General features: G+C 41.7%; 2 protein-coding genes across 3 annotated transcripts; one reads left to right on the top strand and one right to left on the bottom strand.

The window, feature by feature from the left end:
- The first annotated feature begins 771 nt into the window (after positions 1-771).
- Positions 772-15,205, top strand: tasorb (transcription activation suppressor b). Of its 2 annotated transcripts, none has more exons than XM_030138109.1 (23): positions 772-1,177; positions 2,769-2,914; positions 3,182-3,274; positions 3,375-3,447; positions 3,726-3,817; positions 3,899-4,033; positions 4,152-4,276; positions 4,381-4,412; positions 4,522-4,627; positions 4,741-4,844; positions 5,903-6,012; positions 6,182-6,254; positions 6,377-6,451; positions 6,592-7,464; positions 8,112-8,407; positions 10,327-10,429; positions 10,528-11,390; positions 11,915-12,037; positions 12,316-12,475; positions 12,564-12,672; positions 12,771-12,949; positions 13,115-13,249; positions 13,444-15,205. In XM_030138109.1, exons 1-23 carry the CDS (start codon positions 874-876, stop codon positions 14,679-14,681), a joined length of 5,547 nt encoding a protein of 1,848 aa, XP_029993969.1. In that variant the 5' UTR covers positions 772-873; the 3' UTR covers positions 14,682-15,205. The 2 variants fall into 2 exon arrangements, with proteins under 2 accessions (XP_029993969.1, XP_029993968.1); XM_030138108.1 differs by having other exon boundaries at positions 13,441-15,205.
- A 6,298-nt stretch (positions 15,206-21,503) lies between these two features.
- LOC115422077 (amphoterin-induced protein 3) lies at positions 21,504-24,627 on the bottom strand. The gene is made up of 2 exons (XM_030138133.1): positions 24,267-24,627; positions 21,504-23,660 (listed from the first exon to the last, which is right to left on the bottom strand). The coding sequence occupies exon 2, from the start codon at positions 23,610-23,612 to the stop codon at positions 22,230-22,232; it is 1,383 nt and encodes a 460-aa protein (XP_029993993.1). The 5' UTR covers positions 23,613-23,660; positions 24,267-24,627; the 3' UTR covers positions 21,504-22,229.
- Positions 24,628-24,827: the final 200 nt, after the last annotated feature.

Below are 24,827 nucleotides of genomic sequence, written 5' to 3'. Positions count from 1 at the left end.
TCAGGGGCCACCTATAACCCAATTTGATCTCAAGTAGGTCAGAATAGTAAAAATAGCATAATAACCTATAAATAACTCCAAATACCAGACTTCAAAATGTGAACATATTATGCCTGTTAATGAATGTTTTGTGCCTTTGTAGATCCATTGCAATCTTTAAGGCAGTTGTAGAAATGATATGTTGAGGCATAATTTTAACAATTTAAAAAAAAAAAAAAATCTCACTTTTCTTACAAAATGTAAGGCTGCTCATGGTTGTTCAGGTTATTCCCATTTTTGAAATGTAGTTTATGTAAATGTTTTCATAATTTTATTGTACTTTTTGTACTAAAACACAGATGAAAAATTGTATTCAACAGTTATTATTCTATTATTTTACTGGTTTGGCCTGCTTGAGATCAAACTGGGCAGTATGTGGCCCCTGAACTAAAATGACACCCCTGCTCTGTATATAATGTATGGGAAATTATGTCTGAGTTACTATTATACAGTAGAAACGATGCCTAATAATGACAATCAGAAGCAGAAGAGTAGAAATTACAGTAGGTTAATCATATTCAGTCAGGGCGTGATTTCTCATAAATGACTTGATATGGCACACTTTTGATCCAAAATGTTCAAACTGATCTGAGTGTACACTTTCACTTACAATTGAGGCATTACAGTTAATGGTGTAATACGTGTATCTGCCGCTGGGTGGCGCGGATTTTCTCGCATGTAAACAGTGACGGCAGCGTTTTGCAGTGGTGGAGAAGAACGTGTACGTCATTTTCACAATGGCGGAGGCTGGGTGAGGAGGAGAGTGTGTGTGTGTGAAGCGGCGCCGTAATCGTTAGACCTACACTGCCCGTAATACGTGCACGGTGCCTGAAAATGGCCCTGAACCCTAACGCGGTGGGGAAAAAGGACACAGAATGTACGGGGACGGGCGATCTCCGCACGGAGGGTGGCGGACCTCCGAAGAATTCCGCCGCCACCTCGGCCACAGCCAACCAAAATGGCGATCAGCCTGGATGTGGAGACAGTGTAATGCCCGAACAAGAAGCCCCTGAGCGGCGAAGGTCCGTGCAAGCAGACGCCCGGAGCTTTAGCGGTTCTCCCTTACCGGGCCAGAGACCGAACGAAGAGCTGCCACGGAGAAATTTCCAAATCCCGAGGAAGATAAGAGAACGGAAAGGTGGTGCCATATCGCTGCTATTTTGAACAGAGACTGTCCTGTCTTTCATAATTCTGCTGCTGCATGTTGCTAGCTTGTTAGCCATATAGCTGCTCTTATATTTAAACGCAATATTAACAGTTGTTTAGGGTTGGACGTGGATCCCCCTCAGTATATTTAAGCCCACTGGTGGTGTGAATGGATGCATCGTGGGTCGTTTTAGCAGACATTGCTGTGGTGGGCAGACTAGGGTATCCAAGTTACCACAGAGCAGCAGGCAGCTACGTTGCTGTGAAGGCGCCCGGAAGCTGTTCTTTTAGGAATGCTCTTTTGAAAGCCCACCTTGTGTTTGGTTTCTCCTCTTTTTATGGATCCACGGTCTGGGTGAGTGGCACTGATGGTGTCACGAGAGTGCTCCAGTCCTCACTTGACAACATGTGGGTGTCCCATTGACCTCAGTGAAGGGCATGGATTAATCCACCCATCCCATCCTATCTATCAACAAGGTTCACAAAGTCCTGCTGGAACCTAAACATGGACTGCCAACCCTCCTCCACCCCCCTCACCTTTTCCTTACTGTCAGGAGTTTACCTTAACACATGTCTGATCATTAGTCTCTGCACTATCTTCATCATATTTCAGTTACATGTGATGAGTGACGTGCATCTGTAGTAAAGCTGGGTCTCAAACAGCAGCACTTCTTGCAACCTTCGCTCATCTTTCATCCCAGGTTACATCTGAGCAGTGTAAAATACCTTTACGGATCAAGCTGTAGACTTCACAGCTCGACTGTGTGTTCACTTTGTCGGTCTGCCCCTAGACTTAACAAGGTACCCAGATTTGCGAGATGTAAACCACTTGTTTACATTTGTCACAGTTCGAGGCTATGTTTGCTCCATGTCCAGTAGGTTATGTATGGTCAGTGGCAGTTTCTCTCATTTGCCTTTATGTGGGTTGACAGAATCATACATATGTAAATATAGGTGGATATCAGATGGGTCTGTGTAGTAGCTTGTAGGCACTGATAGTGGATGGTCTGTGTTTTCAGTTGTAATGGCAAAACACAAAACAGTTTGTTGTGAGCTGGCTTTAGGTGATAAAGACTAAGGTCTGCTGCAGGTTTATTTCCAGCACTCGGGTGATTTCTCCTAAGACACCACTTTCTTTCTGTTAGATTCATTATCTGAACCCGCTTTATCCTCACTAGGGTAACGGGGGTCGCTTGGAGCCTATCCCAGCTGCTTACGGGCGAAGGCGGGGTTCACCCTAGACATTTCACCAGTTCGTTGCAGGGCTGACATATAGAGACAAACAATCACTCTCACATTCACACCTATGGGCCATTTAGATTAACCAGTTAACCTATCAGTGCATGTCTTTGGATGTCTTTCTGTTAAATGTGCGTGTTAAATATTGATCCTCACTCCTAACATAAGACTTGGAGAATGACTCTTATATTTCAGTGCCTTTAAATAAGAGTTGAATGTGATACTTTGTTAGGATGCCACCATGTCCTTGACAGTTTAAGTAAATCATTCTACTTTTTGCACTGGTATTGCTCGTGCACAGCGTGGTGTATGCTAACCCCACTGTTTGATCTCTGTGTGCACAGGCTTGTACCATTTTCTGCCCCCTGACAGCAGAGAGTTTGAAGATCTTGTGAAGATCATCTCCTCGTTTTACCTTGACTCTTCATCTCGAGGAACCTTCACCTACTGCAAAGCCAGACTCATCCACAATGAGCTGCTGGAGAAGGAGGTGAGTCTCTGTCATCCCACACATTAATATCAAGCATGAGCTTTGAAAGTACAGAGAATTTAATGACGACACCTGTCTCAGGTTGCAGCAAACTATCACACCTCCATCCCATGTAATTATCAGTGTCTGAATTAAGACGTTGAAATGACTAACAGTTGTTTCTAGTATGCGATCTCAAAGGTGGAGAGCTCTTAACACATGCTCATCTTTAGCTACGAGGTTCAGACTGCTATATCTCATTCACCGCCTCATCTCTTTGTGTACCAGTTTATTGAGAAACGGAGGGAAATGAAGCAGAAGGGGCGAACCGAACAAGAACTGGCAGAGTCCTACTGCTTCCTTTATCCGGACAAATCCAAGGTTAGCCTCACTTGCACACATGAAAGACTGTGGACCAGTTGTAAAGCCTGATGATGTTTGTATGTGAACTTGAGCTTTGTATGTTCTTGACTATGTCTAGCTTCTTTGGATCTGTGAGAAGGGTTTGTCGGTCGGACACTCTAGGATTACTACACTAGGAAATCCATCAGCGGGTAAGTTAGACTCTTGCACCTTGATATTGACTTAAAAAGTAAATTGTATTGAAGTTAGTGTAATGGGGCGAGGGTTGCAGAATTGTTCTTGAGTTACTGGTGTAATAATAGGTGTCACCTCTTCATCTTTTAGCAAGTTTATACAAACATTATGATCTGAGACGGAACTCTAGAACTGAGTGCTTTTTCTCTGCTGTTTTTTCATGGCTTGGATTTGTTGTGTGACATGCAGTCAAGATGCTTTCTTCTAACTTAATGTTTTTTTGGTGTCATTTTAGGTGTTTATCTCTCCAAATACTCAGATTTACTACAAATGAATCCTTTTGAAGCTGGTTCATTTGGGGACATGATCATTTTCAAAGTCATGAGGGTATGTGTACCGTTCTGGTTATAATTTTACATTCATATTTGTCTAAATCTTGCAGTAAACTGAAGGATTTTATCTTTTAAGGGTCGAATAAAGCACATCAACGAGAACATGCCCAAGAATGCTATGGAACCTACACCTAAGTTTGACTGTCATCTGTCCAAAAGTGCCAATAGGGTTACGTCGTTGCTGTCATACAGGGCTTTTGAGCTCACACAGGTGAACATGGCGTCCTTGTTGTTCAATTAAAAAATTATTTAATATAATTCAGAAACTATTGTGCCACTTTTAGTCATTTTGTTCTGTGTTTTAATATGTGCTTCTCATTGTATTTCAGCAATACTTTTTTGAGTTTGCTTTCAATGAGATCAAGGCCCGGCCTAAGCACGTGTGCCCCTATGCTGTGGTTTCCTTCCAGTACAAAGGCAAGGAGGGTGCAACAATTCCTATGACTGCACACAGGTATGTTTTCATGAAGGAAATTGTTAAAAAAAAAAAAAAAAAAAGCTGAACAGCTTTTATTTTTTCTCAGTTGTAACAGTGTTTCTTATGTCTTTTCCCATCAGGTTTAACACTATTTCCCCTGAAGTAGGAAAAGGTAAGACTGTTGTTTTTGTTTTGCTTTGTAAATGATGAAATCAAGTCTTAATTTCTGTCTGTGTTACTGTAATTTTGTGCTTTGACCTGTTCTATTAATGCTTTTCCAGGGAAAAGCTGCTACACTGTGTGGAGTGGTCCACTAGTGAACAAAGACCAGGAGTTATTCCCGGTCTGTTTACGATCCTCCACACGCCCATACCTTCCCTTTAAACTGTGAGTAAACCTCATGTTTTCTTTTATCACATCCTCAGTGCTTCTTGGATTTCCTGTGTCAGTGACGCACAAACATACACATCTGTGACAAATCTCCTTGTGCTCACCTGCAGGCCTGAGAAGCTGGAGGTGAATCGGGGCATGCAGCTAGAGCAGGTGAAGCGAAAGATTCCCCCTGTGCTCTTTTCTTGGGACACTTACAGTGCATCACGGGAAGGTCAGTCAGGACTGCACTGCTTACACCTACACACTACACTACACTACACAGCAGTGGCCCTGCAGGCGGGGATTACACTTACAGTGTAGGACGGTTCTACAGTTAAATAAGCTACTGCTGATACAGAAAGACTTTGTGGGCAAGGGAGCAGGGTGCATTATTAAGGGGTAAACAAAACAGTGTAGGCACCCAGTGTGTTTTTACCTTTTGTTCATCATTTTTCTACTCCTACTAAAGTTATAGCAGCCGCCAGAACCATACAGTGAAAACATTTTACATTTGGGACTTTGGGTACAGTCACCCGATTGTTTTCACAAAAGGTTCATATTTACACCTTGAGCACTCAGTTATACACAAGATAAATATTTCAATTCCTCTGATCAACATTAAAGGTCCTTTTTTAAGGCTGTATTTAGTGTTTTTTTCCACAGGTCAAAAGATTTGTCCTATTTGCTCCATCTAATCTCCCAAGTCTGATAAAAGTTTTCACATTGATTTTATATTTTCAGAACCATTTGTTTGTTACATCATTTGTTACATATTCCAATCGATATCAGATACGAATCTGCCAAACAGGGAGTGAGATTATGTCTCACTAACTGTTTGGTGTATTGACAAGAAACTGGGCAAGTGGACCCCAGACACCTTCTTAAAGATGTGCAAGATGTGTAACTTGACCACTAGGGGTGCTGTAGTAAGCAAAACACCTTTTTGCTTCATAAGTGTTGATATGTTTCTCTTAAAGTGTTTTTCCCCCATTAACTACAGTCAGATCAGAATGACCCATGAGTTCATGTCTCATAAAACATTCACATCAAGTTGCCATGGTGACATTGCCTTGCTGAACAGCTTGTCTCTTCCATCACTGCTTTTAGCTGAATATTAAAATTCAGTTTGTTCTAAATGTAAGTGCCAAAAATGCATCATAGAAAGGGCTATCGAATTTGACAAAATATATAATCTATATTAAGTAAGAGGGAGTGTAGATTAAACAATGAAAAACACAGATGTGTTATTTATCTGCTTTGTATTTTAATTTGTTCTTTTTTTGTCTGCAGTGATGAAATTTGGGATGTCCTGCAGTCTGTTTGATGTGGTGGATGGAAAAGGCAAACCAACCAGTGGCAGCCTGGCAGCACTGGTCAACAAACTGGAGAGGGACAGGATGGTGAGTCAGCCTCTAGCCAGTTGATATTGCAGAAAAAGACTTGCAGTATTTCCTCATTTACTAGTATCCAAACTAATTTTCAGCATCACATAAGTTTTAAGTGCTCCTTTAAGTGTCATACTCCACTCTTTTGGGGATTCTGACAGCAGTGCCTTCTGTTCTTTCTCAGGTGCTGGTAAAGTCACTGTTTGACCGGGGCTTTCTCTTCCTGCTGTCCTCAGCTCAGATGCATGATTCCAAAGGTACAGATCAGGTTTTTTATTTCTCTCTACTCATAGTTGTCTCCTATGTGAGTTGAACACCTACTTGTTGCCTCTGGTGAGGGTTAAGCTTAAAAAAAAAAAAATCACTGTTTGTTTTCTAGAGCGGCGGGGGCGAGTTGAGAAGAACCTGCAAGCATTATTCATCTTTCAGGAGTCGAGGATGGTTGTTAAGTATTGTAAGTATAATTTTTGTTCGGACTGTTGCCGATGTTTCCAAGTAGAAAAATAAAAAAAAAAAGGGATGAAAGGGTGCACCTTGATGAAGAAAAAATTGTCGAAAGCTTGACTCTTGTAACACCGTGTGTCTTCATTTCAGCATCCAGACTGTATGAGCCAGAGCCCCTGACTGGTGAGCCCCGGCCTGCCATCATGTCCTCCATGGAGCCCTTCATCCCTGCTCTGCACTACGCCCTGTTCAAGCTGCGCCCAAATCCAGGAAAGGACCTGAGCTTTGGAGTGGAGCGTCAAGCCACAGATTACCTGACTCGTATAGATACAGGCACGGTGCGGCCTTTTATTCTGCCTGAATACAAACACAATGTGGACGATCGAATCAACCCGCTGCCAGTGCCCAGACCCAAATTTAACATGGATGCTGTACTGCGTTCTTATGTCCACAACTTCTCAAACTATATTTTACCTCTCAACAAGGCAAAGGATATAATTGAAAGGATACGAAACCCTGTACCTGTGCCTGTACCTGTGCCTGTACCCGTACCTGTTCCTGTACCTGCACCTGCTACAGCCACAGTCGAGTACAGTCCTGTTTCTGACTGGGGTGGCTCAGACCGGGGCTCTGACAGGGCAGAGAGACCTCCAGAAAGGTTGGCACAGGACAGGCCACCTCCAGAGAGGCCAGTCCAGGAGAAACCACCTCCAGACAGAAGCAAGCGGAGGCCGGGGTTGGCGCATTCGAACGGTGCCCAGGTGCAGCACAAAGCCCACACTGAGTCACAGCCTCAGGCTCAGAGGTTGCGGCTGTCTCAGAACGAGTACGATAAAGACAAAATGAAACAGTTACTTAAGCTGATTCAACTCCGTAAGAAAGCACTTGTAAAGGATCCAACGAAGGACGAGGACGGGGCCTGGGACTCTAACAGTTTGAAGAGGAAATTTGAAGGAGATGAGGGGGGAGGCATGAACAAGCACCAACGCACAGATTCACTGAGCAACGGAGAACCCAGTCGAGGTACGCAGCCCTGCTGTGAATGTCTGTGTCCATTCATTTTTACTGGTTTAATTTAATTAGCAAATAACGCTTTTTTTTTTTCATGTGTCCAAAAGCAATAACTTTGAAAGATGTGATGCGTTAGTTTTGCAGCAGTCTGGTTAATTTGCTTTAACTGCTTTCGGAAAAAAATACAGGCCATTGGCTTTAAGATAAAGAATGGTATTTAGACCAAACCATTTAATTTTAGATGGTGGTTGCTATTACTAAGTGGCTAATTCAGGGGTCACCAACCCTGGTCCTTGAGATCTGCTATCCTGCAGGTTTTAGATGTATCCCTCTTTCAACACACCTGATTCAAATGATAAGCCAATCATCAAGCTCTGCAGAAGCCTGATAACGACCGTCAGGTGTGCTGGAAGAGGGATTCATCAAAAGCATGCTGATAGTAGATCTCAACGACCAAGGCTGGTAACTCCTGGGTTAGTTGTATTATTCTGGGCAGTTAAAATAACTGTAAAATTTGTAGTTGTATAAACTGACAAGTGCGTGATTCAGAAATCAATCAACGTGTGCCTCATCACAAACACCTGGTAAACATATAAAACTTTTCACTTTGACTTTTTAACTTACCAAATGCAGCTGCTAATTATCATGTGTCCCGTTAGGAGCCCAAGTGGATGATATCGGAGACGAGGGACAGAGCGACAATCTGACAGCAGTGATGGAGAACATAGGCATCTATGACACCGACCTGAGGGCCCATGGGCCCCACGCCGCAGCGGTCAACGAGACCCAGCGCCTTCTCAAAATCCTGGTGGCCACTCTCAACAAAGCCATGGCTCAAGGGTCAGTGTCAAATGAAGGAGAGCCATCGACAGGTTCTGGGAGGAGGGAGTCTGTCATCCCTGACCCTGATCACAGGAAACAAAACGAGTTGGCATCACAGACAAACTACACAGAGGTGAGAGGTTAACTTGAAATATGTTTCTGAGGGTTTGTACTAGCAAAGGAGAAATCAGGAAAATTGAAAATGGCAGTTTTACAAAAATATGTAAACCCTTGGAAGTTTTTGAAAAGTCCTGGGGCTGCATTCATAAACATTTTGCAAATCATTTTGGAGACTTTCTACTGTAGCCTGAAAGTATCAACAGAATCCTGTTGTAAAAATGATTTTTTTTTTTTTAGAAGTGAAAATTCTCAGAGAAAAGCGAGCTTTTTTTCTCAGTAAGTGGGTGTCTGTCTGAACTCATCACACATTTTAACTGAGTTTTCAGAAAATGTACAAAGGAAAATGCCCAGTTATACACATTTTTGTCTTCTGCTGTTGTGTGTATTTTAAGACCTGGTTTATCATCATCAGGGTTTGGAGGTTGAACATTTACTCCATTATTTTTATAGGGAGATTAGATGTCTGCATTTTACCCATCCTAATTCACACAGCATTAGCACAGAGACACATACAGCACATAGTTTTTCCATTACATGTATATTTTATATGATAACATACTGCCTGAGCTGTTGGTTGAGGAGTAGAATAGGTCCATGCACTTCTAGGCACCTGTCAGCTGCTGCCTCTGAACTGATCTACTTGTCTGGGCCCTATAATGTGGTCTGAAACTCTTTGAGTGTGTCAGACCCCTCATCTAACATATAACTGTGCAGCCCTTCATGCAGAGTACTGTTTCTATGCTGTTTTCCATCTCGTAGGTTGACTGTTTGTGTTCCATGTATTAATTCAAGCAACTACTGCACTTCACCTTATTGGTGCTCACATACAGTTATTTAATAATTGTATTTTCTTTTCATTTCCTCACATATATGTTTTTGTCAGTTTCTCTACTTTTCTACCTCTCCCAGATATTGCAATATTTCACCTTTTTTAGTTTTCAGTGCTTTTACTCATTGAAAATGTGAATAAAAACAGTTTGACAGAAATTTGGTTTTTGATGCTTCTAGGTATGACGCATGCTTTTGAAAGGTCTGATTAGTTGATACATTTTTTTCAAGGACTGAAAGAAAATTTGCTGTCTGATAAAGGGCAGAGAATCTAGAGTGCAATAACTTGACATATTTGGAGATTTTTAGTCTGTTAAGACATGATACAATGCTGTGAATATCAAGAATAAAGCTTTCTGTTGAATACACAATGAACCATGCTTGAAAGTATCCACCACGAAAAGGTGTTTGAAACACAAGCTGAGTTCCAAAGTGCCCTATTCATACAGTGATCTTTATATATTACTCTGTTTTTATGTTCCTTTAAAAGTCCAGTAATTTTTGTATCTAAACCTAAAATGGCTCAACCTTCTTACATTTTTGGGATTGTTGGTTAGTCAAACATTATCTCCTTCAGATGCTATGCTAATCTGTAGCATTTCAGTATCTGATTGTTATTCGGTGTTTTATCGCAACATTGAATAGAAAGTCTTTCATTACCTGGAGCAGTTCTTTGTACTTGTACTTTATGAATGCAGTCCCTGGAAATTAGCTTAATGGGTATCTATGTGGTTCATTTAAGATCAACTGAAAAAAAAAAATGATGTCAGGTAAATACGACTTTAATGTTCAGGTACAACTGTCACATCACCTGACATTATTTCATAAAGCTTTAATCAGTATTTATACTAATGATTATACATGCGCTTCAGGTCAGGACAGACCCATACATCACCTCAGTTTCTTTTCTCAGTGGATTTAGTTCAGATATGCGCTAGTAAATTTATACAACAGTGTTTTGTCAGTTCGTCATGAAAATCTTCAGTCACAGAAATTCAATTAAAGAATTAAATAGATTTTTTTGTTTGTAAAAATATTAATAAATACTGTTTTCACTCAATGTGTAATTTGACTTGCTAAAATTTCTGGATGTGTTCTGTTTAGGAGGACATGGACTGTAGCCCTGGCAGTCCCTTTAGCCCCGGGTCCCCAATAGAGCAACCTCACACCTCAGAAACCCTTAACTGGGTCGCCCCCACCAGTGAAGGTACCACAATACAACGACCACATCTCTTTTCCTTGTTTTTGCTGTAGATTTGATAGAAATAGCTCAAGTGTGACAAGTTTCGTTTCTGCTTCCTCCAGACAACGTGCAGCCTGTATCTGAGCCCAAGCCGGAGCCAAAGCTGGAGCCGGAGCCAGTGCTGGAGGCTGTGACCGTGGCAGACAGCCACCCAGAACCGAAGCTGCCTGCAGTCATGGAAACAAAAAAGGCTGCTGCACCACCCACAGTAGCCATCACAGAGGAGCTCCCCTCCAGGCCGTCAATTAGCCTGGACACCATACTCAACCAGGAAGTTCACAGCCTCACTTCTGATATTAAAAATATTATGCAGAGTCACCACATCTGCTATACCTCGCACCTCCCCCCACGGTTACCCCAACGCCAGCGCTGGCTGCCCAACAGCTGCTTCTCTGACTTTGTCGTCCCCTACGTCTCCCCCGTCCTCACCCACGTCTATGTCAAAGCACTGTGTGAGAAGATGGACAAGTTGATCCCTGCCCCACCTGCTCCCTCCAAGGTCGCTTCCCCACCTCCCCCAGTGACACCATCTAATCTTACAACACCTCCCCCCGCTCTCATCCAGACCCCAAAAACTAAAGTAGAGTCGTCTCATAGCAGGAGTGCCACCTGTCCTCAGAGTGGTAAACTGGTCAAAGATGCCGCACCTGCTAAGACTAAAACAGACACTGCTTTAACAGAGCAGGAAGATATCTATTCTCCCTCTCACGTCACTGCAGGATCTCCAGAGAGTAGCTCCCAAAACCGACATCCTGGCTCTAGCAGTGGTTCTGGTCTGCTGGCTGGCAGCCTCATCGGTCAGTTAAAACCTGAAGTTTTCAGCAGCTTGGTGGAAATATTTAAGGATGTAACAAAGAATACGGTAAAATTCTACATCTACTCTGGAGACGAGACAGAGGAGAGCACCGTCTGCAAGGAGATCAAGGTACAGAATGAGCTGAAAGAAAGGCGTCAATGAACAGGCATTTACATTGATTATCCTGTGCGTTAGTTCTATAATGAGTCGCTCAGTTGATTAAAATATTAAACAGAGGAAGATGTCCTTCAGATTTGACCAGATTCCACAGTGAGACCTACAGCCTGTTTGTTTAATACTAACAATAGCTTAAATCCCAAGATATTAAATTTACAATAGTGCAAAGAGGTCTATGTTTCCTCCTATTTTCAGCTCATTGTTTAATTAAATGAGCACATATTTCAGCTCTGAGCTATTACAAGTCATTGTGATCTTCCTCAGAAAATGGACTGGCCTGCACAATTGAAAATATACTGTAGGCCTTGTGTGGGACTGTGAAATCCTAAACCATCCCTCTTTGTTGCTCCGGGTTTCATGAATCAGTGTTCAGCTCTTTCTGCTTTTGTCACTCAGTCAGTATTTGTATGTCTAAGAGAGGACGCATTCATCTGTCGGCCTCTTAAAATTATGTCTCTTTCTGTCTTGTCACAAAGGAGTACTTGATAAGCCTGGGCAACAGCGAATGCAGCCCACAGACTTTCCTCGAAAACAGCGGCAGTTTAGATAAGCTTCTCATCATCATTCAGAATGAGGACATCGCCGCTCACGTGCACAAGGTATGAACAGCTGCTGTAACCGTGATGTTACTCTTCATCACAGTTACACTTGCTTCTTTAATCAGACGACTCAGCAGCAGCTGGGCGCACAACAGTGATCAAACTAGTTCCTTCCATGTTACACCAGTTGACATGTACTGTATTGGATAAGTTGTCCTTGTAGATTTAATGTGGCATTAAATGAAAGCATGTTAGGTATGTTTTCTGCTGTCACCAGAGATTTAATGCAGAAGGCAAAAGAGGAACATTTGTAAATGTCTTGTCTTGTCACCCTGTAGATCCCAGCACTGGTGTCTTTGAAGAAGCTGCCTTCAGTTAGTTTTGCTGGAGTGGACAGTCTGGACGATGTCAAGAACCACACTTATAATGAACTGTTTGTGTCTGGCGGATTCATGGTGTCTGATGAATTTGTCCTCAATCCTGACCACATAACACAGGGTGAGTTTACACTTTGTTTTGTAAAAAAATTGCTTCTGTATAAAGTAGTTGGATTGGGGTTTTTCATAGTTTGTGGTGTTGTGTCCAGATCGTTTGCAGGGGCTGCTGAAGTTCTTGGAGGAGCAGAGCACCCCAGAACACCCCTGGCAGTGGAAGGTGCATTGCAAGTCCCAGAAGAAACTTAAAGAGCTGGGCAGGTCAGTGTTTAAGTAGTTCAGCTAGTACACTGATCACTGTGATGAGGAGCATCTCTAGCAACATATTTATTGGCATATTTTCCCCTCTTCTCTCTTAGGTTGAACACCAACGCCATGGGGCTGCTGAACCTCCTGACACTCTATCAGAAGAAGCACCTGGTGGAATTCCTTCCTTATCACGAATGCGACACTCAGTCGCGTCAGGCTCCAGATCTAGAATGCCTCATCAAGCTCCAAGCTCAGCACACCCAGCAGCGGCATCTTATATTCCTCACAGGTACATCTCTAATAAATTACATTTACACAACCATCACAAGCAAACCACTGTATATTTATATTTTAGTGAGTTTTTTTTTTTTTTTTTTAATGAGATATGCTTTTATTGGAAACTTGATTTAAATGTGGACATGATGAATTATATTTTCATGTTGTACATTTTCAGAGAGGCCATTTGAGATGTTTCTACAGTACTCCAGGAATGGAATAGTGATAGCAAGCATCGATGATGTTCTGAGCGGTTTCCACAGTCTGATCGGCTCGATCAATCAGAATGAGCTACCGACGCCACCTTCTACTGGTTCGTATTGTGAACAGCAACGCTAAGTAGTGTTCCATTGCTGATGTTCATTCCTGTATAGTACAGATTGTCTTTTTTTCCTATCCACTCTTTCAACTTGAATGAATGTATCAGTAACACATTGTCATTTTTATGTCCTCCTCTGTGCTTTCCTTTTTTCCATTTCTTTCCTCCCTCTCCTACTCTCCCAGTAGTGAATGAAGAGTGTGTGGAAGAGGACATGTCATTAGATTCTGATGATGGTGAACCACCCACCATATCAGATCCCTTAGAGAAGAGGCAGGAAGGTGAGAAGCCTCCACTGCCTCCCCCACCAGACATGGAGGAGTTTCGTCCTCCGCTTCCAGAGCAACAGGCCACTCCTGAGCGAACGCCAACACTGTCTGAATACAGCGCTCTCAAAACAGCCATTTCCCAGTTTAAAGCAGCCAACCAGATCGGTGTGGGTTCGGATGTTGGCGGCTTGTCACCTGGAGGTTTCCCTGTAAATCCTCATCAGAGCTTCCTCTGTCCCTCAGCTTCGTGGTCATCCTACACTGGCTCTTCTAGCTACGCAGCATCCCCAGCCTATCCTGCTTCACCCTGCAGCAGCACTCAAGAAACTGAATATCGCCCTGCAGTTACAGCTCCTACCACAGTACCACCCCCCACCCCACCTGTGATCGCCACAGCAGGACCTCTAGCCAACTTGGCAACACTCCCTTTGGAGGTCAAACCTCCTCCTCCACCTCACCTCATGATGCTGGGTCACACATATGGCTCAGACACTGGAGGAGCTGGGGCTGCTGGGACATCTCCGCTCACCACCTCTGTTCCCTTCTCAGACCATAGTGACACAGCCCAACCAGGTTACCCTGCAGGCATTCCTAAAAATGCAAGTGGGACTCCCACACAACAAGCAGAGAGGACACTCTGTGGGCCTGGGGAGGGTGCATGGGGGACAGTAAGGACCAGCACTTGTGAGACTGCCAACAGCCAGGGTGTGGTTGCATCTGGCCCCATGGACCCCAGTGGGGACATCCTGGGAAGTAACACCCCTGGTAGTCAGGGGGTCAGGACTCATTTGAACTGCGCTGACAAACTTGGAGCTTCTGTGGGTATTCCCACGGCGGCCACCAGAGGGGGCCCTGCAGTTAGACCTAAGATGCCTCCACCACATCCAATGTGCGGCGGGGGCTACAGTAGTATAGGTGGCATCCCTGGACAGATGGACCATGGGCCTTTGCGGGGTGCAATGGGCCCAGGTCCTTTAGGGGGTTTTCGAGGGAGAGGAGCTCCACCTGTTGGACTTTGGCCCCGTCCAGGACGAGGGCATGAGCGAGGCGGTGGGACTGGAGGTCCACCCTGCCTATGGGGTTTCCCAGCTGGCAGGGGGGGTGCACAGAATTACTACTCGGACTACACTTACTCTCACAATTATGCTCCTGAATAGACAATCAAACAAGGTCAAAGGGGCAACATGAACGCTATACTCCAGAGACTGTTAGTGTTGGATGAATGTATATATTTCCTTGTCATAAAAATAATTGATTTAAATCCGCAAATAAGGTTCCTGGTTTTCTACATTAATAAAAATTGATACAGGCAGTGCCGAGTGTCCTACTGTCGTGTAAACTGTATGTACACTCTTTCCATGTGAGCTATTTGAGACCTTGTTCAAACCACTATATTTATATTTGCCAACAAATGTTAATGGCCTTCCGGCTTCATGGAACTTATCATGTTTGTTTCTGTTTGTCCCGGTAATGAAACGGTTTGTGAACAACGGGAAAGGCTGATATTTTTTTAAGGAAAAAAAAATAGTGAATGAAAATTCACTTTTGCTGTTGGTTTTCTTTTTTTATTTGACATCTTTGGTTGTCCTAAATTCTATTAAAATAAACATTTCAAATTTTGTGTGTGTGCGTGATGGGTTTGATGACAGTGTCGAGCAAACCATTAAAAATGTAAATCACAGTTGTCTTACTGTCTTACTCAGAGCTCCATGTTTTCTTCAGCCATCTTTATTATGAATTATAAACGTAAGGAAAGGAGTAAAAAAAACAGATTAGTAATTATGGGGTTCCTCTTCAAGGGCCCCAAAACTTAAAAAAAAAAAAAAAAAAAATTGTAATTCAGTAATTTAGCACCACTGTGAGGTCATGGAACATGAACTCAGTTATAGATGAAATACAAAAAAGTACTATAAATTGGAATTGTCAAGATTCAACAAGTCCTTCTGAGGTTTATTGTCAAATCTAAAACACCATAGCAGGGGAAATAAAACCATAGCACAATATGTAAAATGCTGTGGAGAATTCCTTGTCTCACTGTGGCAAAGGCTGCTGAGCACTGTGGTAGGAATCAGTTAAATCTATTTTCTCCTGCAGTGTGAGCTGTGTGTAGAGAACAGTTTAGAGGAAATGCATCACTTCAAATCTCTGAGACTGTGCTGAGTGCAGTTGGCTCTCTGAAAGGATCATTAGCCGAAGCAGCCCAGGGTTGATATCCTCTGTGTGTTTATTGTGTTGTTTCATCAGCTCAGTGGACTAGAAGGTGCAGGATGGAACACCAGAGGGCGCTGTTTCTCCTTCATGTGGCGCAAGGGTGATGGTTTTTATCTCCTGAGCCTGTTTCCAGTTGTGCAATGCATATGCCATGGTAACTTTGGAGAAGCTGCACAGACATTTTTTTTCCCAATAAATCAATTGCAGGCTAAGGCCCATCACATTTCTGAGCTCAAGCTTTTTCAGCAAAATCTTGCTTCACAATTCACACTCTTATAGATATATTTACATTCAAAATGGCCCTGGACACAGTCTGCAATTTATACACTTTATCCAAGGAAGAAGGTAATGATGGAAATATAAAATATAAGGATTGAAATGACTGAAAGTTCATTATTAGATTGAGACATAATTTTCATAAAAATTAATATTTAGAATACTAGATTTTTCTTGGTCGTATGGGTCTTAGAATTTAAAAGGAAGAGAATCTTTGCAGCAGAAACACATTTTCCTGTCAAAAGTAATACATTTTCTTTCAGTTAATTAGATTATCTTATCAGTAACAGAAAACAAAGCCTTGTCAAGAAGATCATGTTTACTTTTCAGGCAGGTCCGATGTTGATCAAATGGCATGAACTGTGGAGTTCCCTTTGTGTTACCTCCTCAGGTAACGCGTTCAGGAAGTAGGGCTGTGGCCTTGAATTGAAAATGTAGCTCTGGTCTTGTATGAGTGAGTGGAACTGAGTATCACTTCTCCTGCCTCAACACCTGAGATTATGGAAATCCTCCACTTTCCACTAGTTTATGGCTTATTTTTAGTGCGAGCCTGTGAGTTAAAATTCCCTTTGAATGACAGGTGACTAGGAAAAAGTACTTCCCTCATAATCAGAATGAATTTCATTTTTAATTTTAGGATTTTTTATGGACAGGAGTTTCAGAAGTAACTGAAACTGGCTTAAAATGTACTGTAGCGTAGAGACATAGAAAGATGTAAATAAACTTGTGACCAATCCAAGAGGAAAAGTACCCAATAAGCTGTGTATGTACGCAAGTGTAAAAAACATTATATCACAATTTCAGTCATTCTATTGAAGATTTGTTTTGAGTGGAAGCAAACTATTTCATTAAAGTTCATTGTCGTCTTTATGTTGACAGGAGTGATATCTAATAACAAAGGAAGCAACATCACAATATACAATAAATCCAATGGAAGAAATGACACGAGCTGAACACAGAGGCAGAATAAACGACAAGAGAATGTGGTTGCAAAGTGATCATGAGCGACAACATGAAGCTCACAATACTTTGAGGTCATTGTGCTTGTCAAATCTTATAATACCTAAATAAATTCTATTCAGTGAAGCGCATAAAACCCAGAGAGATAGAGAGAAAGTCTGTTCCCAGCAAATGCCTTAGACCGAGCTGCTTTGCTGGATATGCAAGTTTGTTTGTGCTCTTTTATGTTTGATTAATTCAGGCACAGTGTTGGTCTGACTGAGACCAGAATCCTGTTTAACATATCGGACTTCCAGCTGCTTTGTACAGCTTAAAAAAAAAAAAAAAAGCTGTTGAGCTGATGTTTAAACCCAGAACATGGCCTGCGTTCATATTCAGTGCAGAGGTATGATAAACAGGCTGTTGTCTGCTGAGTGATGGTACACATTTATTTCAGTCTTTTTTGAGACACAACCAGCCCACCTCTTTAAAAAAAAAAAAAAGATCTACAGTACAACGTTCTCTGTGTGTATTCCAAGCACATATTCTATGTAAACTGTCCAATTAGAATGAAATAAGAGATTTAGTTGGTTTGGTGACACTGGGCCTTGTCACAGTCTGTGGTGAGATGTGCATGTATCTCCCATTGGTGGATACCTCCACTGCTGCCTGATGACTGTTTTGACAGTTCAGTAATAGCCACTGTTGACAGTCAAGGCAGCCCTCCACCAATGAAAGCAATTCAACACGTCCTTTTCAGGCTCCCTATTTTATAGTAATTAGATTCGTGAATAAGATGATTTCGAATCCCTGGCGCCCAACTGATCTGGGAAAAACAATTATTCTGGAAAGGGAAGTGCATACTTTAATTGAAGCCTGATGGAGTGTTTTTCTTTGCAGAGAGGCGTTCTTTCAAGCATCCAGGGGCCCTTCCTTTACATCTGGGTAATTTGTTGAAGCAGTTCAGAATAATTTGAAGAAAAAGGAGAAAGACTGAGCCATGAATGTTTGCCCGTCTCTGTGCAGGTTAATACTTATTAAGAAAACCCATTGAAGTGTAAATGTTAGTACATGCAGCCGAGGTGAGCCTTAAAATTCCACACAATTTCACTTTGATAAATTTTCCCTCTCTTTGTTCATTTAGCCAAAAACTTCTGACATGTCAGGAGAAAATTTGAGAGAATGTTTAGTTTCTGCTTTTATTTTATCTCACAGGGTCACACACAAAGTTCACTGTGCCTGTGAAGCTTAGTTTGTTTTTTTCCATATATTGATATCACGACTTTAGAAACTTCTGTCTGGAGAATCATCATTACCAGCAGTCACGTGGGATGTACCAGTGCTTGTAATTTATGACCTCTGGCTTTCATTTGTCACCAATGGAAACTCCAAAAATCTGTCCAAGAAATCTGCTCAAACTTTAAAAAAATGATTAAATACCTTCTTTTACCTCAGAAGACATTGCAGAATTGTAGGTATCATGGTCATCTTTGTAAACAATAGCACATAAAAAAAAAAAAAAATGCTATGGATCTAAATGCATCCACGGTATATACTGGCTCTGAAGGATTAACCTTCAAAGACCTAAACAGCTGTTGGCAACCAACAGCCTCTGCTGATCTAAAATATTTTATTACTTTTGAACCACTAATCCTATCAATATATTGGAATAATTCATGAAAAATACACTTCCTCAGCTTCTCTGTGGCAGAAATGATCCATTTGGATGTTCAGAGATTCTGTAAAGAAAGTAGAAACACTCATCTTCTTCAGCATTGATTCACCAATAAAACCAATGTATTTTGATAAATAGCGGTTGTAAACACTTGTTTTTATATTCTGTTAATGATATATTTTGATGAAAAAGTCAGTTTTTCTCCTGTTTTCTCTGTAAAGTAGAAGAAATGACCTTTATTTTTATGAATATTATTATAATAATAGGTGATAAATAACTTAAACTGGATGTTTCTGGTTCTTTGTCTTTAAGGTACTTTGATGGAACTGGTCCCAAAGTATCACAGAAAAAAATTAAAGAAGCAGATAAAGATGTTGGAGGACACTGGTATAAAACATATCCATCCATAGTAAAGAGAGTAAAAAAATGTGTTTGGAAATGAGTGTTGTGACAATGGCCTTACCTTTTCGACAAATGTTCTCTGATCAGATGAGACAAAAATGCAGCTGATCAACATTTTGTATCTGGATTAAGAAAAATGAGGCTTGGAGTTTGTTTTTCTGCAGAGCGACTGTGCATTGCACAAAGCTAATAGGATCATGAAGAAGGAAAATTATGCGCTATCTCTGTCTGGAGACATCAGCCAAGAAGCTAAAATTTGGATGCAAATGGATCTTTGAGCAGGACAATGATCCAAAAAATATGGGCAATAAAGTTTTGGAGTTGCCTTCACAAAGCCTTGACTTTAATCCAATAGAGGATTTATGAGCTGAAAGTGAATCCAAGGAGACCAACAAACCTGACTCTTGTACTTCTACGAGGTATTTGATCCATCTTACAGTTACAATTTAAAGGCAGCGCCACCAAATGTGAGCTTGTATAATATGTAAAATGTTTACCCTGTGAAAATATGATAATGTGATTCAGTTAAATATGATCTACTGTGAAATTTCACATCATCAAAATAAATTATCTGGACTAACACAGGGATTATACTTTGTATTGAAATGAAATGTTTGGAAGTGTGACTGAATCTGATTTTGGATGCATTTAACAAAAGGGTATGTAAACGTCAGAACTCAACTGCAAATTAACCAGGAGATATTTTAATGGTGCTGACATCAGGCTGTTAACAGCCTCTTGATGTGTCAAGTAAAAAGGAAAATGCTGAACAGTTTAATAATGCAAAATGATTATTTATGGTGTGCTTTTACAGTTCTTTGTCCAAATGTAACGCTGAGGTCTCTCTTTGTCTGTAAAGTGCCTGCTGTCACAAGGTTAAAATGAAATGCAGGGTACCAAATGGCATCAGAATACTAACTTGGCCCATCATACAGCCCACACTGAGGCTGTTTCCTAAATCAGCAGCATCCTTACATAACCAGGGTCACCTGTGGATCGTCTGTAAAATAGAAAACCCTTCATAAAATGCTCAAATCATGTCCTCTATGTTTTAACCCATCTGCTAATCATATCACAAACAATAAATCCCAGCCCAGCTGTGTGTGCTGTGTCAGAGAGCACAACCAGATTAGAGGGATTTAGAAATACTGAAATTGACGAAGCACCTGGTTTTTATCCTTGTTGTAATCTCCTAAAACCTAACCCTGAACTCATCTCACACGTAATATCTCTAGTACAGTGTCGCTGAAAAACATTGGGTCATGTCAGACTGACAGGAGTTGTTACATCACACATTCACATAGTGTTATATAACCTATTTCAGGAATTTGAGTCGTGCTCATCATTGCAAACACATTTGAAGTTTGCAAAAAAAAAAAAAAAAAAATCAAAATGGTAACTGCAGTGTGATTAAATGGAGGGGTGCATTGCAATACAGTGCTCTCATAGCCAAAAGGATTTCTGTTTAATCCCTGAGAGTTCAGCAGTGATCAAACTGTCCCACTTTTATGCACCGTTGCCCATTTGATTGAAGCCCCCACCTTTTCCCTTTTTTTTTGGTCTGTGGATTTACATTCAAGTTGCACAACAATATTAGCCTCCTCAGGCCTGAAAGGAGTCAAGTTTTAATTAAGGATTTAGAAATAATCAAAGAAGCCTCCTCTTCTGACTTGTTCACTTTTGTGAGATGTGCAGTTCCTACAGCATCTCTTTGACATTATATGAGGGATTACATCTAATCCTATTCAATCTGGATGCAATCCTTAGTCCCACCCAGTGTTTGCATTGAGATTAAAGTACAATCAAATACATTATGGATGCTTGGACTTAAAGAAAATTGATTTGTTTCTTTCAAGGCTACTGTTTGCCTCATCAGCTTTTGAATATCCCTTCATCTCCATCCATCCATATGCTCTCTTTGGTCTTTCATGTCATCGACTTAATGTTCTCATCCCACACACTTATGTTCAACATCCGCGGCACTGCATGCAAAGTCCTTCTTCAACATCTTTCATCTCTGATGCCGCGGTGTGTAATTCTGTCATCGTGAAGCATGTTAGACTGAATTAAAAAAAAATCATAAAGCTATACAAAGTAATGCCCCCCTGCGGGTTTGCGTCAGCGCCGCGTGAAGTATTTGTCACTTCACTTCAAATTTTGTGGCTGTGTTTGTTCCGCAGCGTTCAAAGTGCTGTGCTGTGTCTGATCAAAGAGATGCTGTCTTTGAAGAACGGTCCATTTGGTGTTTGTTTTTGGGTTGTTGACACTCCTGATTTCTGTATTTCACTATGTGCCAGATAAGCAAAGCAAAGGATAGAAATTCAATGCTTTTTGTTGCCAGATTAATGCAACAGGTTTGTAGGAGATATGTATATGTCTAATGGATCGCTGCAGGATGCACCACTGTTTTGTCCCAGATAAGACTTTCTTTGCTTAAAGCGATATTTTCTGCACAGAATGAGTCATTGGTTCTTCATTGGGTCTTAATTCTTTTATTGAAACATGTGATCGTTGTGTTCAAAACCAAGATTGTATCAGCAGGACAGACAACTGATCTAAAGGGACTGCATCATTTATAAGAACACAGAGAACAAAGGTGTTTGGAAGTTCAACAGGGTTTTAGGTGCCTCATGTTCAAGCTATGTATTGAAAGCATATATGAGCTATATGATCTCCTGCTTGGGTCGTGCTGGTGCCTATCTCTACCATAATTATAAAGTACCTTCAACTACGATACACAGGCTGAACTTACTTCCTACAATCCATTACAGTCATACATTTAAAGTGCTTTTCCAAAGCTTTTCATCTTGTTTAAACACTTTCTGCGAAAAGCGAGCTAGATAGTCTTCTGATCTCAAAAGAAATATTTCCCCCCCAGTGGCGTACCTGAGTGCATGGAGAAGTTATTAGCTGATTTTTAGGGCCGATAATGGCTGTACTGTGATTTAGCAGTGTCAGTTCAGATGGGAAATAAACCACAGTAAAACTTTCAATTTCAACCAGGGGCCAGATGACAGAGGCGAGCAGAATTAGAGCAGAAGATATTGCTGGTTTTTTTTTTTTTCTTTTTTCTTTTTTTGACCTGTTTTCATGTTCAGGAAGTCTTAACTGCAGCTGGCAGTCAGAAAAGAGTTGCTATCAACGGATCTGTGCTAATTCCTGAGTAATGAGTTTTGGTTTGTCCAGAGGTCTCGAGAAAACATTAACTTCTAGGTGTCCATTCTGTTCCATCATCGCTCATCATAGGCTCCAGGAATGCTACATGCTTATCAGTGGGGATTTTATGCTCATCTCTCATAGAGGGGGAGAATACAGAGGTTAGAGCGTTTGGGTTGTAGGCGGCTGTGGGATTGGCTGCAGGTTTGGGTTGTTTACAGAAGCTGCAGCGGCATGGAGTCAGGTAGAGGTACATGAGGATGAGAATCAAAGTCACGGCACATCCCAGCAGCGTTGTGTAGCCTGTGTTGAACGCTTCTTGAGCAGGCAGCACCACTGTCACATTCACCTCCCGGGTTGCATTCAGTGCCTGTTTAATATCCACAGCTGTGCACACGTACAGACCTGAGTCATTGACCTTGGCTCCTTGAATCTCCAAGGTACCATTAGCAAAAACGTTAATTAGCGTGTCATTTACGCTAGCCTGGGTGATACGCCCCTTGCTGGGAGAGAGCCATGTAAATGAGAGGTTTGCGCCTCTGAGGGATGTTTCACAGTCTAAATGCACTTTTCCCCCCTCTGAAACTGACACTGCCGAGAGGTACACCGTCACAGGCTCTGACACGGCTTTTTCCACAGTGCAGTTGTGGAAGAAGCGGTTGTGCAGCAGGAATCTGATAGAAGCATGCGAGTCCCCGTAGATGGTGCAAGTGTGCTCATCTGTAAAATCCTTCATTGAGTCATAGTTTCGTAGTTGCCAGTGCCAAAACACGCTGTACATGGAACAGTCACAGATCAGAGAATTGTTGTGAAGGTATAACCCCCTTTGCACCAACCCAGGCAACGCTTTCACATCCTCCCATGGCAATCTGTTCAGACGGTTGGATGACAGGTCCAGCATGGTCAGGAAAGGATGACTGTGGTCTCGGATTGAGAAGAATGGAAAGTGTGTGATCTGGTTGAGGCTGAAATAAGCCTTTTTTAAGCTGCTCAGACCACTCAGTGTGCCAGATTCCACCTGTGCAATCTTATTGTTAAACAGAAGGAGCTCCTCCAGCCTCCACAGACCCTGGAAATAGTGCTCCTCCACCACCTGCAGCCTGTTAGATGACAGGTCAAGGTGCCTAAGGCCAGACGCATTGTGAAAGACACCGTACCCCAGGGTTCTGATCTGATTGTGAGCCATCTGCAAGTTTTCCAGCCTGGACATCTTCTTGAAGCTGCCGGGACCGAGCCAGGAAAAATGGTTGTGGCTGAGGTCCAAGGTGACGGAGAAAGAGGGCAGAGATTGAGGTAGTTTGGTCAGACCGCTGGAGCTGCAGCTCACTATATCAGACACACAGAGGCACATGGACGGACAGATCTCCTCAGAGCCATGGAAGAGATAGAGCAGCACCAGGAAACAGATTGAATACATTCCAAAGGTCATTTTTCTGGAAGTTGTATCTTTCCCGTTTTCTAATCCCTGTGGCTGTCCCTGGTCAGATAAGAATCAAATGAGACACAGTATGATGCATTAAAAAGTTATCCTTTTACACCCCACCAGCTGCTTTCAGCTGGTGCACAAATGAAGAACATGACTGCAAGGTTAATCTCAAACAAGTACAAACATAACTGTAGCCCCACATAATTTAGCTTTTAACCTTGAAATTTCAATGAATTCACACAGTCAAAAGATGTCAAGAAATGCAGTCATTACTATTTCTATATTCTTTGTTTTTTGCACTATGTTTATGCATGCACATTTTTTTACATTTGCATTTCTTGCATTTTATTCTGTTGCTACCTTGACCTGTGAATTTCCCCATTGTGGGATCAATAAAGTCTCATCTATGTCTAATCTAATCTAATCTAATCTAATTTCAACAATAAGGCTATGTTACAATATAATACATTTTTAGAGTTTATGATGCAATAGTATATTAGCAAAATACGTAGAAGGGGATTTTTGCCTCAAAAATAAATTTCTTCTTAGCTAGTTTTAGGTATCTTAAATGTTTTCATGGTTAAAACACATTTCCTGCTACTGACTTAAAAGTGTGTCTATGTGAAAGCGGAAAGCGGGAAAGTTCAAAACACTTACACACAAGTGAGCAATTTGGCTCACTTAGTTAATCCCATTCTCCCTCCAAAAAATGAAAAAGACACAAGAAAAAGAAACTTCTGAACCACAAATCCAAAGTAAACTGCTTAGCAACAACATGAGACTCCAACTTTACTCCGCTTTTTCCATTTCTAAGTTGGATCCCATCGATGAATAAGCACAACATTGCAGTCTAATCCTTTGTGCTCCTCAGATCCTCCTCTCAAGGCAATCGAAAAACAATGCACTGCTTTTGCCTTTTCTCCTCAGCCAAGTTTAGGGTCCCCTGCTGGCTCTGTCTTTGTCCCAAATGAGAGCGTCGCTCAACAAACATCCTGCAGTGCTTTGCAGTGTATAACAAACAGCACATAGCTCTCTTAATCTCCCACAATCCCCTCCTCCTTCTCTGTGTCATTTAGAGACCAGTCTTGTGTCTCCCTCTCTCATCATTAAGTAATGATGCTGGTGGCTGCCCTTCCCTGGGAACGATCGCCTTCTCCCTCGCACAACAATATCAGTTTTCCCACAATAATCTATTAATATTCAATTCCATGAAACTTT

The sequence above is a fragment of the Sphaeramia orbicularis genome, chromosome 7, assembly GCF_902148855.1.
Source record: "Sphaeramia orbicularis chromosome 7, fSphaOr1.1, whole genome shotgun sequence".
NCBI lineage: Eukaryota > Metazoa > Chordata > Actinopteri > Kurtiformes > Apogonidae > Sphaeramia > Sphaeramia orbicularis.
This window is presented reverse-complemented; position numbering and strand designations above follow the sequence as displayed.

Excerpts from the sequence above, each read along its gene's own strand:
- tasorb (XM_030138108.1), top strand. The coding sequence starts at position 874 with ATGGCCCTGAACCCTAACGCGGTGGGGAAAAAGGACACAGAATGTACG. Across the intron at positions 3,275-3,374 it reads TTTATCCGGACAAATCCAAG|CTTCTTTGGATCTGTGAGAA; the intron begins GTTAGCCTCACT and ends GACTATGTCTAG. Across the intron at positions 12,950-13,114 it reads GCATCTTATATTCCTCACAG|AGAGGCCATTTGAGATGTTT; the intron begins GTACATCTCTAA and ends GTACATTTTCAG.
- LOC115422077 (XM_030138133.1), bottom strand. The coding sequence starts at position 23,612 with ATGACCTTTGGAATGTATTCAATCTGTTTCCTGGTGCTGCTCTATCTC.